Source organism: Barbus barbus (assembly GCF_936440315.1).
Source record: "Barbus barbus genome assembly, chromosome: 36".
In the NCBI taxonomy this organism is placed as follows: Eukaryota; Metazoa; Chordata; class Actinopteri; order Cypriniformes; family Cyprinidae; genus Barbus; species Barbus barbus.
The window spans coordinates 893,559-909,935 of NC_136714.1; the positions used below are offsets into that span (position 1 = coordinate 893,559).

General features: G+C 38.5%; 1 protein-coding gene across 1 annotated transcript in view; it reads left to right on the forward strand.

Annotated features, from left to right (window-relative positions):
- Positions 1–5,676, forward strand: part of LOC306855686 (gamma-aminobutyric acid receptor subunit beta-2-like) — a gene marked incomplete at its 3' end in the record, with an annotated part of 45,661 nt that extends 39,985 nt beyond the window's left edge. Inside the window, exons 6-7 of the mRNA XM_079394491.1 lie at positions 4,049–4,189; positions 5,329–5,676. Of these exons, the coding sequence (XP_079250617.1) occupies positions 4,049–4,189; positions 5,329–5,676 (489 nt within the window). The remainder of the gene's footprint in view (positions 1–4,048; positions 4,190–5,328) is intronic.
- Positions 5,677–16,377: the final 10,701 nt, after the last annotated feature.

Genomic DNA, 16,377 nt, shown 5'->3' on the forward strand with positions numbered 1-16,377 from the left:
CTTTGACAGGTAGATTACAGAGATGCATAACGCTGCTGGAAAAGGCTATAAAAGACCTGGATCCTCATGAATCCACAGTAAGACCTCATCCCTCTGTGAAAAACCTCACCCCAGCTGTGAGGATAAGTGGAAGGATCGTCATGGTTTAGTGCTGCTTTTGAAAATATCAGGACACTTTACAATCATTAAAGGAAGAATGAATTCAAAAGTGCATCAAGACATTGACCTGCGTCCTAACCTTAAAGGGGACATACAGCAGGATGACATTTTCACTTTTTTTATGGTTTCTACGTAGATAGCTACTCATTTGAATAAGACCACCTCTGAGTCATACGGATATATTCATGTGTGTCACGGATCGCTGAGAGGAAAAGACGAGGTCAGGGTCCAAATGCAGGTGAGGTCTTTAATAAACCAAACAAAGGCCAACACGGCACAACAAACACTTCAGCACGGCAGATCACAAAATGGCAAGACAAGTAATGAACCCACACCAGAGTGGTGGGAGAGGGGAGACTAAATAGTCAGTGGCAAATGGGGAACAGCTGTGGGTGTACTGAGTGTGATGATGATGCAGCAGGTGTGTGTTATGTGGCAGGTGTATGTGATATGGGAGAGGAGTCCGGGAGAACGGGAGATGGCGGCCTCCTGTGGCACCAGGGAGAAGTGCAGGACCCGGACTCGTGACACTACCCCTCCCTAAAGGAACGGCTTCCAGACGTTCCACCAAGCGCAAAAGTCTGGAGGGAGGTGGAACCGGGGGAGGGATGGCGGGCCAGGTCCGTGTGAAGGCAGAGGGCCTGGAGACAGAGACCGAGCAGGAGACCAGGGCGGATTCGGAGGGTTGGACCAGGGAGACTCCAGCCGAACAGGAACCCCAGCGAACGGCCAGGGTGGGACCGGAGGGACAAACCAGGCGGGCACTGCCGCCTCGGGAGCTTCGTGAGTGAGCACAACTGTCTCGGGAGCTTCGTGAGCGAACGCCGCGCTCTCAGGAGGAACGTGAGTGATCACAGCTGTCTCGGGAGCTTCGTGAGTGAGCACAGCTGTCTCGGGAGCTTCGTGAGCGAACGCTGCGCTCTCAGGAGGAACGTGAGTGATCACAGCTGTCTCGGGAGCTTCGTGAGTGACCACAGCTGTCTCGGGAGCTTCGTGAGCGAAAGCCGCGCTCTCAGGAGGAACGTGAGTGATCACAGCTGTCTCGGGAGCTTCGTGAGCGAACGCCGCGCTCTCAGGAGGAATGTGAGTGACCACAGCTGTCTCGGGAGGAACGTGAGTGAGCACAGCTGTCTCGGGAGCTTCGTGAGCGAACGCCGCGCTCTCAGGAGGAACGTGAGTGATCACAGCTGTCTCGGGAGGAACGTGAGTGAGCACAGCTGTCTCGGGAGCTTCGTGAGCGAACGCCGCGCTCTCAGGAGGAATGTGAGTGACCACAGCTGTCTCGGGAGGAATGTGAGTGACCACAGCTGTCTCGGGAGCTTCGTGAGCGAACGCCGCGCTCGCAGGAGGAACGTGAGTGATCACAGCTGTCTCGGGAGGAACGTGAGTGAGCACAGCTGTCTCGGGAGCTTCGTGAGTGAGCACAGCTGTCTCGGGAGCTTCGTGAGCGAACGCCGCGCTCTCAGGAGGAACGTGAGTGACCACAGCTGTCTCGGGAGCTTCGTGAGCGAACGCCGCGCTCTCAGGAGGAACGTGAGTGATCACAGCTGTCTCGGGAGGAACGTGAGTGAGCACAGCTGTCTCGGGAGCTTCGTGAGCGAACGCCGCACTCTCAGGAGGAACGTGAGTGATCACAGCTGTCTCGGAAGCAACGTGAGTGACCACAGCTGTCTCGGGAGCTTCGTGAGCGAACGCCGCGCTCTCAGGAGGAACGTGAGTGAGCACAGCTGTCTCGGGAGCTTCGTGAGCGAACGCCACACTCTCAGGAGGAACGTGAGTGATCACAGCTGTCTCGGAAGCAACGTGAGTGACCACAGCTGTCTCGGGAGCTTCGTGAGCGAACGCCGCACTCTCAGGAGGAACGTGAGTGATCACAGCTGTCTCGGGAGCTTCGTGAGCGAACGCGCGCTCTCAGGAGGAACGTGAGTGATCACAGCTGTCTCAGGAGCTTCGTGAGCGAACGCCGCACTCTCAGGAGGAACGTGAGTGATCACAGCTGTCTCGGGAGCTTCGTGAGCGAACGCCGCGCTCTCAGGAGGAACGTGAGTGAGCACAGCTGTCTCGGAAGCCTTGTGAGCGGGCACCGCCGCTAACTCCACCCTGAAGGTTGAGCCGCTCATCCATAGAACCAGGTTGATGTACTCCTCCAGCGACTCCTCAGGGTCCCAGAATGGTGCCAGGGACTTGAAGGGCTCGGCTAGGCCACCCCTGAAAAAGACCATAAGACAGGTCTTCTCCCTCTCCGATCGCCGAGCCAATTCAAAAAACTCCCTGGCGTACTCCTCCGTGCTCCGGACTCCCTGGCGAATGTTGAGGAGCCTCCCTGCTGGACCCATGTGCGGTGGGTTCATTCTGTCACGGATCGCTGAGAGGAAAAGACGAGATCAGGGTCCAAATGCAGGTGAGGTCTTTAATAAACCAAACAAAGGCCAACACGGCACAACAAACACTTCAGCACGACAGATCACAAAATGGCAAGACAAGTAATGAACCCACACCAGAGTGGTGGGAGAGGGGAGACTAAATAGTCAGTGGCAAATGGGGAACAGCTGTGGGTGTACTGAGTGTGATGATGATGCAGCAGGTGTGTGTTATGTGGCAGGTGTATGTGATATGGGAGAGGAGTCCGGGAGAACGGGAGATGGCGGCCTCCTGTGGCGCCAGGGAGAAGTGCAGGACCCGGACTCGTGACAATGTGTCTTGTGTCGACACGCCCCACGTAAGAGAGGGGCGGGGTGAGCAGAGCTCATTATCATTTAAAGAGACATGCACTGAAATGGCTTGCTGTGAACAGAGCTGTTTAGTAAAAAGGCATGCATTGAGCAATTTTAACCAAAGTACAGCAGACATTTCATGAAGACCCTAATGAATCATACGAACTTGTGGAAAATTGTTATCGGATGTCCCCTTTAAACCAATTTAGATGCTGTGGCATAACCTAAAGAGGAAGACAACCCAGAAATACAGAGACAACCGAGAAACTGATGCAGATTTGTGAGGGATGGTCCAAAATTGGTCAAAAGCCTTTTAAGCAGCTACAGGAAATATATGCTTTTGCAACAAGTTACTAAATTCAAGGGTACTCTACGATCTACTCTACTTTCTTAAAAAAAAAAAATAAATAAAAAATAAAGTGAGTAGTGAGTTTAGTGAGTTTTTCTGTTGTCTGTATAATTGTGAGTTAAATTAAGATCAGACAACATTTTAAGAATAAGAAATGCAGAAAACCAAATATTTGGGTTCACTAATCTATTTTTGCCACTGTGAGATAAATATGATACATGCATATAAAACAGTTAAGAAGAAGCAGAAAAACAGCACTTGAGCTTTATAAGAATTATTTATATTTTTTTGGTTCTGATTGGTCTATCATTATTTCAGGAAAAGCATACTGCTTATTTCAGGATCATGCTGGCTTATATTGTTCTATAGTTAGAGGACAAACTAATGATTAGTTGTTTATATATTTTATATAATTTGAACAGAGAGACATAGATCCTTAATTCTCACACAGTTTTGCTTCAGGGTCCAGATTTTATCTTAGGCTTTTTATTATTGGCATTTAGATTTTTTTTCTCCCTGGATATTTTAAACTCTATTAGAAAAGATCTTATTTATTTATTAGTTTGCTTGTTTGGCATTTGAAAACCCCTATATATAATAGATGAAGTAATAACAGCACTCCTGGAACTGGTCAAGACTCTAGGTCTGTTATTTTGTTGAAATTGTGACGATGTTTTGCTGGTGCTCAGATGTTGTGTATTTTAGTATTCTGGAGGCATAATCCACAAAATGCCAGCATTGCCTCACACTCTCAAAGCCAATATGTAAGTTTCACCACCTCTCTTGAAGCGACTGCTTTGACAGTGCTGATTTTGTATGCTTTCAGTGGATGGTGGGAAATGTAGTTCAGAGAGACGATGCTCTGTATGCCAGAATGAAACAGAGGGATATTGACGGGCATGACTCCATGTGGGAACCAATCTTTGTGGATGATGCAGCATTAGGACTAGGCGATTCAAAAAATAAGGTACTGAAAAAGTTCATCAGGAGAATAACGGCATCCAATGCGGCCAATTTATTTAAGCCTTTTTTTTTGTGATTCCTTGTTTCCTCTTAAAATAATTGTTGACCCAAACATAAAATTCTGTCTTAATTTTAATGCTCTCATGTTGTCTAATGACTTTCTTCTTGAGGGAAGGTCATCAGTGGTCTATTATAAAAATAAAAATAAAAAGTATTCAGATTTCTTTACAAGTCGTCTAAATCATATGGGCTAATTTATGGTACTTGTTTGTCCAATTGGAGCTTGTCAGCATTCTGTTTCAATTTTGTGTACAAAAAAAGACAGACATGAGGGTGAGGAAATCATGACAGAATGTCTTATTTTTTCTTTCTTTCTTTTTCGGTGATTTATTCCTATTATATTATTTCTCCATTGACATCATCACGTCTCTTTTCCCTCCGAACCACTCAACCAAACAAATGTTTTTAAATTTTAGATACCATTTTACAAAATCGTTACTTTTGAAAGTACAGTTCAGAAAGGAAAAGGCAATCTGTTTTTGAGGGAGAACAATTGAAAATGTACTTTTTGTTTGTTTATTTTTCAAAATTTCAGTTCAGCATCTAATGGGATGCCCTATTATTTGTCATCAAAAGGACATAATTTTGTAGCTATATATAGCATAAATACCATCATGTGTACCACCATGTCTTACCTTTGCTTTACATCTTCATGTGTACCAACCCATTTCCACTGTGTGTTACTGGCACTATGTTTTGTCTCAATATGTATTATATACTGTGTTGAAAGTTTAAAGAGTCATTCTTGAAAAGCAGTAGGTAAGTCAGCATTTGATTTCTTGTTTTGACAAAAAAAGTCACTATTCTGAATTTTTATAATATAAACTCACAATTGCATGCTAACCCAGGACAAAATTATGATATAATATGATAATCTTGCAGTTCTGAGAAATAAAGTCATAAATGTGTCATATATAAACTTTCAAATGCAACTGAAATTGTCTCACTGTAGAGCCCTGAAAGAAAGACCTTTAGAAAAACAATCTGTGATTGTTTTGACTAAAATCGTTAGCAGTACATAAAAAAAGGAAAAAAGGAAAACTGTTGTCAGTAATAACCTATTGATGGGTCTTTATGTCTTAGATGGACCCCCATGAAAACATCCTTCTCACTCCTCTGGAGATCAAGAATGAAATGGGCACATCGGAGTTGACCCTGGGTCTGGGCGACCCACGTGTGACCATGCTGGCCTACGATAGCACCTCGCTGCAGTATCGCAAACCCGGCCTGGCCAGACACAACTTTGGACGCAATGCGCTGGAACGCCACGTCGCGCAGAAGAAGAGCCGACTACGGCGGCGCACTTCACAGCTTAAAATCACCATCCCTGACTTAACTGACGTCAATTCAATCGACAAGTGGTCAAGAATGATCTTCCCCACCGTATTTTCCTTCTTCAATGTCGTCTATTGGCTTTATTATATCAACTAACTGGATTCTCGGCCATCTGAGAAGCGCCACTTATTTTTGTGTCCGTATATTGTTCTGTCTGATTTTGCAATGCAAGCAGGACTTATGTTGACAAATTCAAATCAGGACTAATTCTCTTTGACCTTGGGTTCACCTTAATTGCTGGCTGACACTGATACTCTAAAGAGGTTCAGAAAAAATTGTGCCTGCTCCAAAAATCAGTAGTTTTCAGTGCTCTTGCGTTTGGTTTGATATATTTTTTTTCAAATTATTTCTTTTAGGACAAGATTAATCTGTTTTGTTGCCAAATTATCAAAACAGTTACTGCTGCAAATTAGTTATCTTTATACTAACCAAAAAACCAACAAAAACCAATCAAAGACAAAACATGGACGTCGACAGTTCTTTCCCCTTTTAGCCATTTCTAAGAGAGCAGCACTGGATAATTTAATATTTATATACCTTTATTTGTAATCTTTCTTGTTTTCACAGTCTATTGAGTGAAGAGACTCTATAAATAGTTTTAACATAAGCCTGTATTTTCTACTTCTCAACTCACAGATAGTTTATTTATTCAAGAGAATTTATTATACACTTTTACGTAACCTCATTTATTTTGATAAAACTTTTCACTCAAATACTGTACTCTAAATTTTATCCTCACACCTTAGCCGGCTTTATATTTTCACGATGGTTGTATTGTGTTTAATTTCGTGCTATGGAAATTGAAGGCATTACTACTAATAACACAACCCCAAATTTGATAGCGCTCATAGATTTAATTTGTTATTGAGCTAATCTCTCCGTTAGCATTCCCACTCATTCTCATGAGCACTCAGTTCACTTGAGCTGTAAATGTCACGTGACTGATTGGCATTCAGCAGTAAATTCAGTGCTTATAGGCTGATAACAGGAACAGAGGCAGAGGAACATGCACAGTCCCAAGCCTTCGATACATAGTGATAATCCAGAGCTGTGACATGAATGGCAGCAGACAAGGAAAAAATAATGTTTGTAAAAATAATGCATTTTGTCTTTAAATCGATGTAGTTACATCTACCAGGGCTGTGTTTCCTAAAAGTATCGTAAGCTTAAAGGGATAGTTCACCCAAAAAGGGTAAAATTCTGTCATTAATTACTCACCCTCACTGTTGTTCCAAACCTGTAAGATCTTCGTTAATCTTCTGAACACATATTAAGATATTTTTGATGAAATCCGAGAGCTCTCTGACCCTCCCATAGACAGCAAGGATCCTAACATGATCAAGACTCAGAAACGTAGCAAGGACATTGTTAAAATAATCCATGTGACATCAGTAGTTCAACTGTAATTTTAAGAAGCTTCGAGAATACTTTTTGAATGCAAAGAAAACAAAAATAATGACTTTATTCAACAATTTGTCTCCTCCACGTCACCCTTGAGCCATTTTGGAGAGTATCACATACGAAAACAACATATGCTGTTCTGTGTCAGCAGCACCGTTTCCGTTGTTTACGCTTTGATCTGAATGTAAACAACGTATCCGCGCACATTCGTTGCAGACATTGTTTACCTATGTGAAACTCTCCAAAATTACGGTTGAACCACTGATGTCATGTGGATTATTTTAACGATGTCCTTGCTTATGTTTCTGAGCCTTGATCGTGTTAGGATCCGTGCTGTCTATGGGAGGGTCAGAGAGCTCTCGGATTTCATCAAAAATATTTTAATTTGTGTTCAGAAGATGAATGAAGGTCTTCTGGGTTTGGAACGACATGAAGGTGGGTAATTTATGACAGAATTTTCATTTTTGGGTGAACTATCCCTTCAAGTTTATCGTAGCTCAATTGGTTTCAGTGGGTCTACGATGTACTTAAGCTTACAATGCTTTTGGGAAACGCAGCCCAGCATGGGTTGACCGGATGCTGACCAGCTAAACTTTGGCATCTTGGACCAGTTTTACTAACAGCTTGTACCAGCGCAAACCGTCTTTTGGTGTTAAAATAGTACAGTCAGGATTTACTGAAGACGTGCATTGAAGAATTAGCCCTGAAAAGATGTGGACAAAGTTATTTTTGCACCTGACTTATTGAATTTGCATTTGTTGGAGTTTCCCTTTCAGACGCAAAATTAATGTGAGGAGAGTATTTAAATTAATCAAGCAATGCATTTTACTAACGTTTTGCGCTCATCAAATTACTGGTATTTGCGCCATTATTTAATGCCCAAAAAAAGCATACCTTAAACCATTTTGCACTTGAAATGGCTGCATTCGTTGTTGTTAGGAAGAGGCACCAGCAGGGAACAGAGAGGATTTTTTCCTCATGTATTAATTTATTAGGAATGCCAGAAGAACACATTATCCGAACATATCGTTTGCCAAGCCATGTTATTTTTAATTTGCTTCAGGAAATAAAAGACGACTTGGACCCCTCAATTAGGAGTCACGCAATACCAGGTCTATCAAAACTGATGCAACCCTTCATTTTTTGGCCTCTGGTTCTTTTCAATGTACTGTGGCTTCTTTATTTCTTTATTCTTTAATTGCAACTACGCTAATTTGTGTTGGTCGATATATAAAATGAGAATTTCCGTCTGTTTTTCGTTAATAAGTTGTTAGTAAATCACCCGCAGAAATTTCCACACCCATCGGCGCTGTTGTGGAATTGCGATCTAACGCTAATTTGCCCTGTTTAATAAAACTGGCCCATTGTGTGTAGCCTCAACCTGTCCTCACTCCGAAGGCACCAAATACTGATAATTATCACTATTCACCTCTTCATCACTATTGAGACCCTTAGTATCGCCGTATAGATGAACTACAAATGCAATTGCTTTCAATGAGAAACCTTTGGCGTGAATACACAGGTGGGAATTGTATTGTATTTGTTTCATTATGACATAAATGTTACTATTTTCTCAGTTTAATCCCAAATTATCATTACTGTTTATTTTATATTACGTGTATTTACGTGTATTTACCCAAGAAAGTATTGGGTAGTATAAGGTAACTACATGGGTTAAGGGTAGGATTAGGGGTCAGTTAAGGGTTAGTACCTAGTTATTACCAGTTATTATAATAAGTATATGGTACGTACATGCGGAACAGGACTGTACAATAAAGTGCTTCCCAGATTATTTATATTACACTATTTAGACATTTTGAGCACCCAACTCAACCCTTACTCCGAAACATAGCCATTTCTCAATATAAAACAATATAAACACAGGATATGACTAGAGTATATTCACAATCATTTGTTCAAAAATTATACATATTCTAAGTCTTCCAAGGCCAAATGATTGCTTTGTGTGAGGAACAGACCCACATCTGATCTCCATTCGCTATATTGCTCCCATTAAATAATTGCTACTTGAAGAAGTGTTACATCAGCCCTTGGCTTTCACTTGTTTTGAGACTGACTGCAACATTCTAAAATTTTAATTTATGTTTTGAATGAGATGTGACTCACATAAATACACTGTATATGGCTTCAGAAAACTTGAAAAGCATCACAACTCATTTGTAATACTTTAAAGGGTTGGTTGATTGCAATTTCACTTTTTTAAAATTTAGTTAGTGTGTAATGTTGCTGTTTGAGCATAAACAATACCTGCAAAGTTACGAAGCTGAAAGTTCAATGCAAACGGAGTATCGTCTTTTAAAATTATGGCAGTTTAATGCCCACAAAAACAGCTCGTAGGGACTACAACGAGTTTCTTCCCGGGTTCATGATGTAACAAACCCAGATAAACCCCACCCCCGGGAACATGCAGCAGGACATGCGAGGCCATGCTGTGCTGCTTTAGAGAAGAGGACTAACGATTCTAATGGATTCACAAGTTTCAAAATCAATGTTCTAAAGCAGCGGTTCTTAATCCTGTCCCTCGTGTCCCTGCTCCGCACACGCTCTGCATATCTCTCTCTCTCTCATTCAGATTATCAGATCAGCTCCAACAATTGCATTTATACACTTATTTTCACATAGCTATGAGAAGCGTTATACATCGACACGTGTGCGATTGCTGTACTGTATTAAAGCTTTAATTAGGATAAAACCGTATATTAAAAGCTAACAGAAGCAGTAGCATTTACAAATAACAGCGTATCTAAAAGTATGAGACAAAAGGTTTTTAACGAAGCATCTGTAACTGTTTATCTCCCCGTTACATGTTTCGCGCAGTGGTTAGGTTTAGGGTAGGGGTGGGGTTACATGCTCAAAAATATCTATTACGTATATATACATTTCCACTTTTACAGATGTATGCAAAAATTTAAATGCATTTTGGGTCCCACTTATATTAGGTATCATTAAATAATATGTAGTTCCCGACAAAAAAAGGTTAATTGTTTGGTATAATGTACTTATTGTGTTAATGTTGTATGGCAAAACACGTTTGCTGCCATAAAGGTGGGATACAGTTGAGGTTAGAGGCAGGTTTATATATACATATATATATATAAATACACACATACATACAATAAGTACATTGTGCACAAGTACATATTTGTGTATATTTTTTTTTTTTTTTTAAGCTTTGGTGTGAGAACGGGTTGGTATTCAATCTACTAACTTTTAGCAAAAAGTCTGGTCCACAAACTTTATTCTCCCTAATCATTGCATGTTTACACCAAAAGAGACGAATGACATGTAAAATGACTGACTACAGTTTGCTTGTTTATTGTGTAGTGTTTAGCAGGTAAATCTGACATCGACGGCACAGATGTCTCTGTGAACAGTTGTACAGAAACATTAACGAACATTGCGATCAGCATTGTGATCAGAATTTATAACAATCCAAAACTAATAACACATTATTTCACACATATAGCACAAAGATCAAAGCAGACAATATTGTTGCACTGGAAAATGGCTGGTTTAGCTGCTGCTAACTGCCTCTAACAAAACCAGATTCAGTGCTATGAACCTCTCAATCTTTGGTAAATCTGGCAAATCTCCTTAGCTTGTATAATCTGATATTTTGTAAACATTACTTCAAATGGTCTGTGCTGTCTGCATGCCGTCTGAGCCTGATTCAGCTTCTTTCTTTCTTTCTTTCTTTCTTTCTTTCTTTCTTTCTTTCTTTCTTTCTTTCTTTCTTTCTTTCTTTCTTGTGTTTACAGACAATACAGGCGCTTTTAACATCTTTAAGCATTGCTCATTTTGATATTAATTTTGTTTGAAAAAGCCAGCAGTTAAGGAATCTCATGGCTTCCTCAATGAAAAAGAATTCACAAAAAGTGAAGTCATTCCTTTGTGTTATGTACTGTAAATATCTCTTGTATAGGATTGTTAAAATGCTCTTTGTATTCAGAAGAAGAGAGTAGCTCTGTGTTTACATATGAAATGAATTGAAAACAGTGAATTATTGAGACCGTGGAGGGGCTTGTGGTGCAGAACCAATATTGTAATTTTATCAGGAAACATGATGAAATCCATCTAAAAGAGCCGGTCAGAGCCCAACCGTCCTCCACCGGTGAGAAGGGCATATGAATATAGTTTAGCTTTACAATGCTTGAAAAAATATAAAAGCACAATACTGACCAGATTTAACTAAGAAGGTATATATACATCTTTATTTATACATTTACTTTTCATGAAGATTTTCATTTTAGTTTTTTTGGTATAGTGCATCTGACATAATCATTTATAAATATATGTAATCCTGATGGACCTGCATGTAAGACATTTTCCATCAAGGTCTGCAGTCTTCATTTTATCAACAGTCACAGAGATAAAAACAATACATATCATGCTCACCAAGATTTCTTTGTAGTTTGGCATTTTATATCTCAGTATATCAATAATCAATGTTTTCTGTATTTATTTATGTTTAATGAAAAGACAGCAGGGTTTAAACAAGAATAAGTTAAAAGCTCAAGGAAGTAAAAATTTACATTGATTTAATATGATTTTATCATCTTATCTCTCAACCCCTTCAATGATCAGTAATAACTAAATATTAAATGATCTTATGAAACATTATTCATAACCAGGGAGCTGTGGACTTGAAAGCATGCCAGAAATCAAGCAACATATTTATTACTCATGTTTAATCATGCATCCCTCACATCTGTACTGCATGCAATACACCATACAATCAAAACATATTTTGAGATTCATATTGCTAAATCGATTCAAGACAAGTTCAGAAGGAACTAGACATAAATTAGTGGTATTTAACTATATGAAGTGATAAAACATAATATGATAAAAATCATATCTTCTGGACTCAAGGATCAGAAATGTGTGAATGCATTTAATTACCAGTCTGTGGACTATTCAATATGTTATTAATAGTGATTGTATATTCATAATGATGGTGATTATGTAACACTTAAGTGTAACAATGTGATATTTTCTGCTGTTGGTTTATGGTCACAATTATTTGCACAAGATCAATGCTTAAAACATCAAAACAATTCATATCATTCACATATATTCATACGTACAGAAATTTCTTTGTTGATTCTTTACAAGTTGTTGCAAAGTGTTTCATCTTTGCAGCTTCATCTGAGCTGTAGAAGACGTCTCGGTGGTGTACATTGTTAAAGGAAATGACGTAAAGAGAACTTGGGCATTAGGGCTTATTTTAATATATTTCCAAAACTATTTCTAGCTGTAAATATCAATTATGGTACTAAACATCCAATTGGAGCCGGGTGTTCATGTAAATACAAAATACTTTCTAACAACGTGTAATGTAATATTTCTAAACTTTCTGGTTTGTACTTTACTGTTAATGCAAAGGTTACTACAAAGCAATGCTATGAAAAATACTTGGTGACAAATCAATAATGTAAATAATTTGAAACTTGCCACTTGCTCTCCTTAGTAAACAAATATTATTATATTTTATTTTTTATTTTTTTTCTTAAGACTTGCATACAGTGTATTAGGGAATGTTCTCAATATAAGTCAATGCCCACAAAGATATTTATTTATTTTTATTTTATTTATTTATTTGTATAGTCCCTTCAATTTCTGATGTTCTTCATCTCTAAAACACACTGCCATTCTAAAAAGCTGCAATGGGATCTTTTTTTTTTTTTTGAATTATATTTTCCATCTCAGGTCCTGCAATGACTAGATGCCACAATTTGGCCTTTTTAGCTGTTTTAACAGAGCATTCTGTATGATTGTGTGTGTGGGAGACAGAGACGCAGAAAGGATGGAAATGGTCTATGAATGTGTGTGAGCACTAGTTTCTGAGAGCTAGAGAAAATGCAAACGCTTGGTAACTGCTTTGCTTTTTGTTTGTGCCTCTCATTCTTTTATTTTACTTTTTGTTTAATTACTTTTTTATATATTTGTAATACTCCAACAAAGGCAGAAAGTCATATAGAAGCGATGGAGTAAAGACGGCAAACTGATGGTGTGTGTTTGCACATGTTCACAGATTAAGCCTTAGCTTCCATTCACAGAGGAGTCGTGCTGATATCTCACAACATCACAAAACAGCAAACGCTCTCTGACGCCAAGGGTCAGCAGATGCATATGGACAGACAGGAACAATTCTTGTTATAATTTTCGGAAATCTATGAACCCTCAATAAATACTGTATAAAACTCCAAACGCTGTTGGATTCTCAGTTTATGATGTGTTTATTTTCTTGTGCAATGTTCCTTTTCTGAACTTCACAGAAATAAATGTCCTCAAGCCAGCCTCACACATGCAGCCACCCACATACACAGCCAATATTGGTGGTCTGAAGCTGATGTTATTAAAAAAAGTCAATTCAGTCAGTTGTGTGTTTACTATCTGAGGCTCTTATAATCTGTGCTACACTCTAATTCTCACTTTCCACAACTGAAAATATCAATACACAGATAAAGAAACAATTGGGAAAGAAATAAAATGTAATATTGAATCTGAGAACTTGGTCTCAAAATTATATTAGGCAATGTCAATGATCATTTGTAGAGAAAAGTTGGGCAAAATTCGAATTTTTCTTTTTTCTTTTTCTTTTTTTTAGGAGAAGTGCCTCCCTTTTAACTAATGAGTGTGAATTTTAACTGAATTGGGAAAAAACATAAATAAATTGGTTGTTGAGTTGAGATTTTAATTGGAGTGACAAGAAAATAAGTAAATTAATAAATGAATGAATAAATAAATACAAACAAACCCAAAAGAGGAATAAAAATATATGTAATGTATTATCTTGTGTACATTCATTTTCAACTTATAAGACCTATAAGATTTTAATTTTGTCGAATCAATAAAAAAAAAAAAAAAATTGAGAATTCCCCAAGCAATGATTGTGAATTTGAAAGTTTGAACTGGATTAAAAACACCCATAGTATTTTGAGTAGAGAGTTTAATTGGAATGACAATAATTATGTTTCCCTCCTGGATACTGTGAATGTTTAATATCTGTAGAATCATGCAAAGATATTCTTCCTCAGGCATCTAGTTCCAGAAAAGACATGGACCGTGATGTAGATGACAACGTGTGGACGACTGAAAAAAAGCCACACTGACTTACATTTCTGTGCTTCCATATTGGAGCCAAATATGGATATGTTGGTAGGCCATATATATGTGGTATTTGATAATAATAAAGCATGGGGAAACAAAAATTGAAAGCATACACAAACTAAATGTGTGATTTATTCTTGTAGCATGAACATTTTGTTTTGTGGAGAAATTGATTGTACTGAAAGATCACAGCAGGGGCCTCATTGATAAAGTGTGCGTACGCACAGATTTGATCTTAGAGTGTGCGTGCACGTGAATCCACGCCAACGCTCATATTTGTAAAAACTGTTTTTGACATGGAAAAGTGCTAAGCACTTATTTCTTGTCGGAGTACTGCAGGTTTTTGGAAATGTAAGCTGTTCTTGCAGCTCGCTGTTTTAAATTAAAGAATTTGGACGATGAATGGTGATCTTTTACATGTTAATGTAAGATTTGCACCAGTGGTATCTATATATTTTTTTCTTTGTTTTATTTTGTAATCATATTTTCCATCTCAGGTTCTAAAATGACTAGATGCCACAATTAGGCCTGTTTAGCTGTTTTAACAGAACGTTCTGTATGATGACGTGAAAGAGACGTGTACTTGCGTTTTCTGTGCGTACGTTCAGTCTATAAATCACACATTTTGGAGAGATGATCGTAAGATCAAATTATTTAAAACGTTTTTATAAAAAAAAACCTTAAAATATTTTATAAATGAGGCCCCTGGATCTCCATGTTACAGTAATAAACTACATTATTAAAATTACGGCTCACACTTTAGTTTGGGGACTGATTTTCACTATTAACTAACTATTAACTATGACTTTTGCCTCAATAAGATCCTAATTTGCTGCTTAGTTAGGTATTGGGTGGATTAGGGGATCTAGAATAGACCATGTAGAATAAGACATTAATATATGCTTTATAAGTACTAGTACACAGCCAATATTCTAGTAAAATGCATGCTAATAAATAGCTAGTTAATAGTGAGAATTGGTCCCTAAACTAAAACACATTACTGTAGCCTCTCTCCTCTCTGAAAATCAATTTTAAAAGCATTCTTAATGTATATGTGTATATACGGTGCATAGTTATTGTAAGTATGGGTTACAAACTTAACTGGTTTGTATGCAAATGTTAAAGAACAACCAACAACACAGACTTATGTTGTACGAAAGTGTACTGTGTATACTATATGTTTCGCAGTGGACTTTCTATAATGTGTGTGTGGCCTTATGCAGCGAGGAGAACATCCCTCCGGGCGCCTTCATGTCGGATGACAAGAGGTGCAATCTGTACAGCTCTGAAAGAATGCGAAACTGATGTAGCCACTGAGTTCATTTATATTTAAAAAGATGCTTGAAGGTACAGTGGGGCAGAATCCTGAAGGAAGTTCCCCTCAAGTAATTTGTTCGTATAGGATGAGCTGATGATACACACTGACAACGTGCAACGAAATTCACTTTTAAACCTGAGACAGAGCCGTGTTCCTTTAAATTGCTGTCAAACTGTAAAAATTACTACATGAAATAGAGTTTTAAGGCTATTAAGGCTGCTAACTTTAAGGTCATCATAAAGTATGCTAGTGTTCAAGTTTGAGTTGTAGGCAATAGATAAGATATTAGGAAGGTAATAGATAGACAAGGTAGATATATAGGTATAGGTCAAGAATAGATGAGGTAATAGATAGACAATAGACTTTCCCTGCTCACGATTTACCCAGGGTTAGCAATTAATTCTGAGGACTAGGATTCTATCAACTAAACCAACCAGCTATGAAAAGAATCACAACATTACAAATGTTTAAGCTAAAAACTAAATGAAAAAATAAATAAATAAATAAAAAAGACAAAGGTATTAGACTGTGTACTTAATAGCTTTAGTGAAGGAATGAACTACAATCCCATGAAGAACTGCGGATGACATTAGTCAAATTAGAAACAAAGGAGAAATATGAAACTATTCATTTAAAGTTGTTGGTTGTATCTACAGAAACAAAGCATTAAAATATGCATATAAATACAAATATTTAAGTATTTTGAGAGCGTGGTGTGACCAACTCGATTACAAGATCTCTGGGACTTTCTGATTGGTGAAATAGAATTTTCTGTACAGCATCATGGATAATGTAGTTTTTCCACTATGAATTCCGCTAATAGACATGATTATTTTAAAAATAAATTGAATGAATGCAAAAGCATATATAATCGATTAACAATCTTTGAGTTCACAACAGGTCTGTCTTTTAAAATCAAAAGGTTTAAAATCAGTTTGCCTATA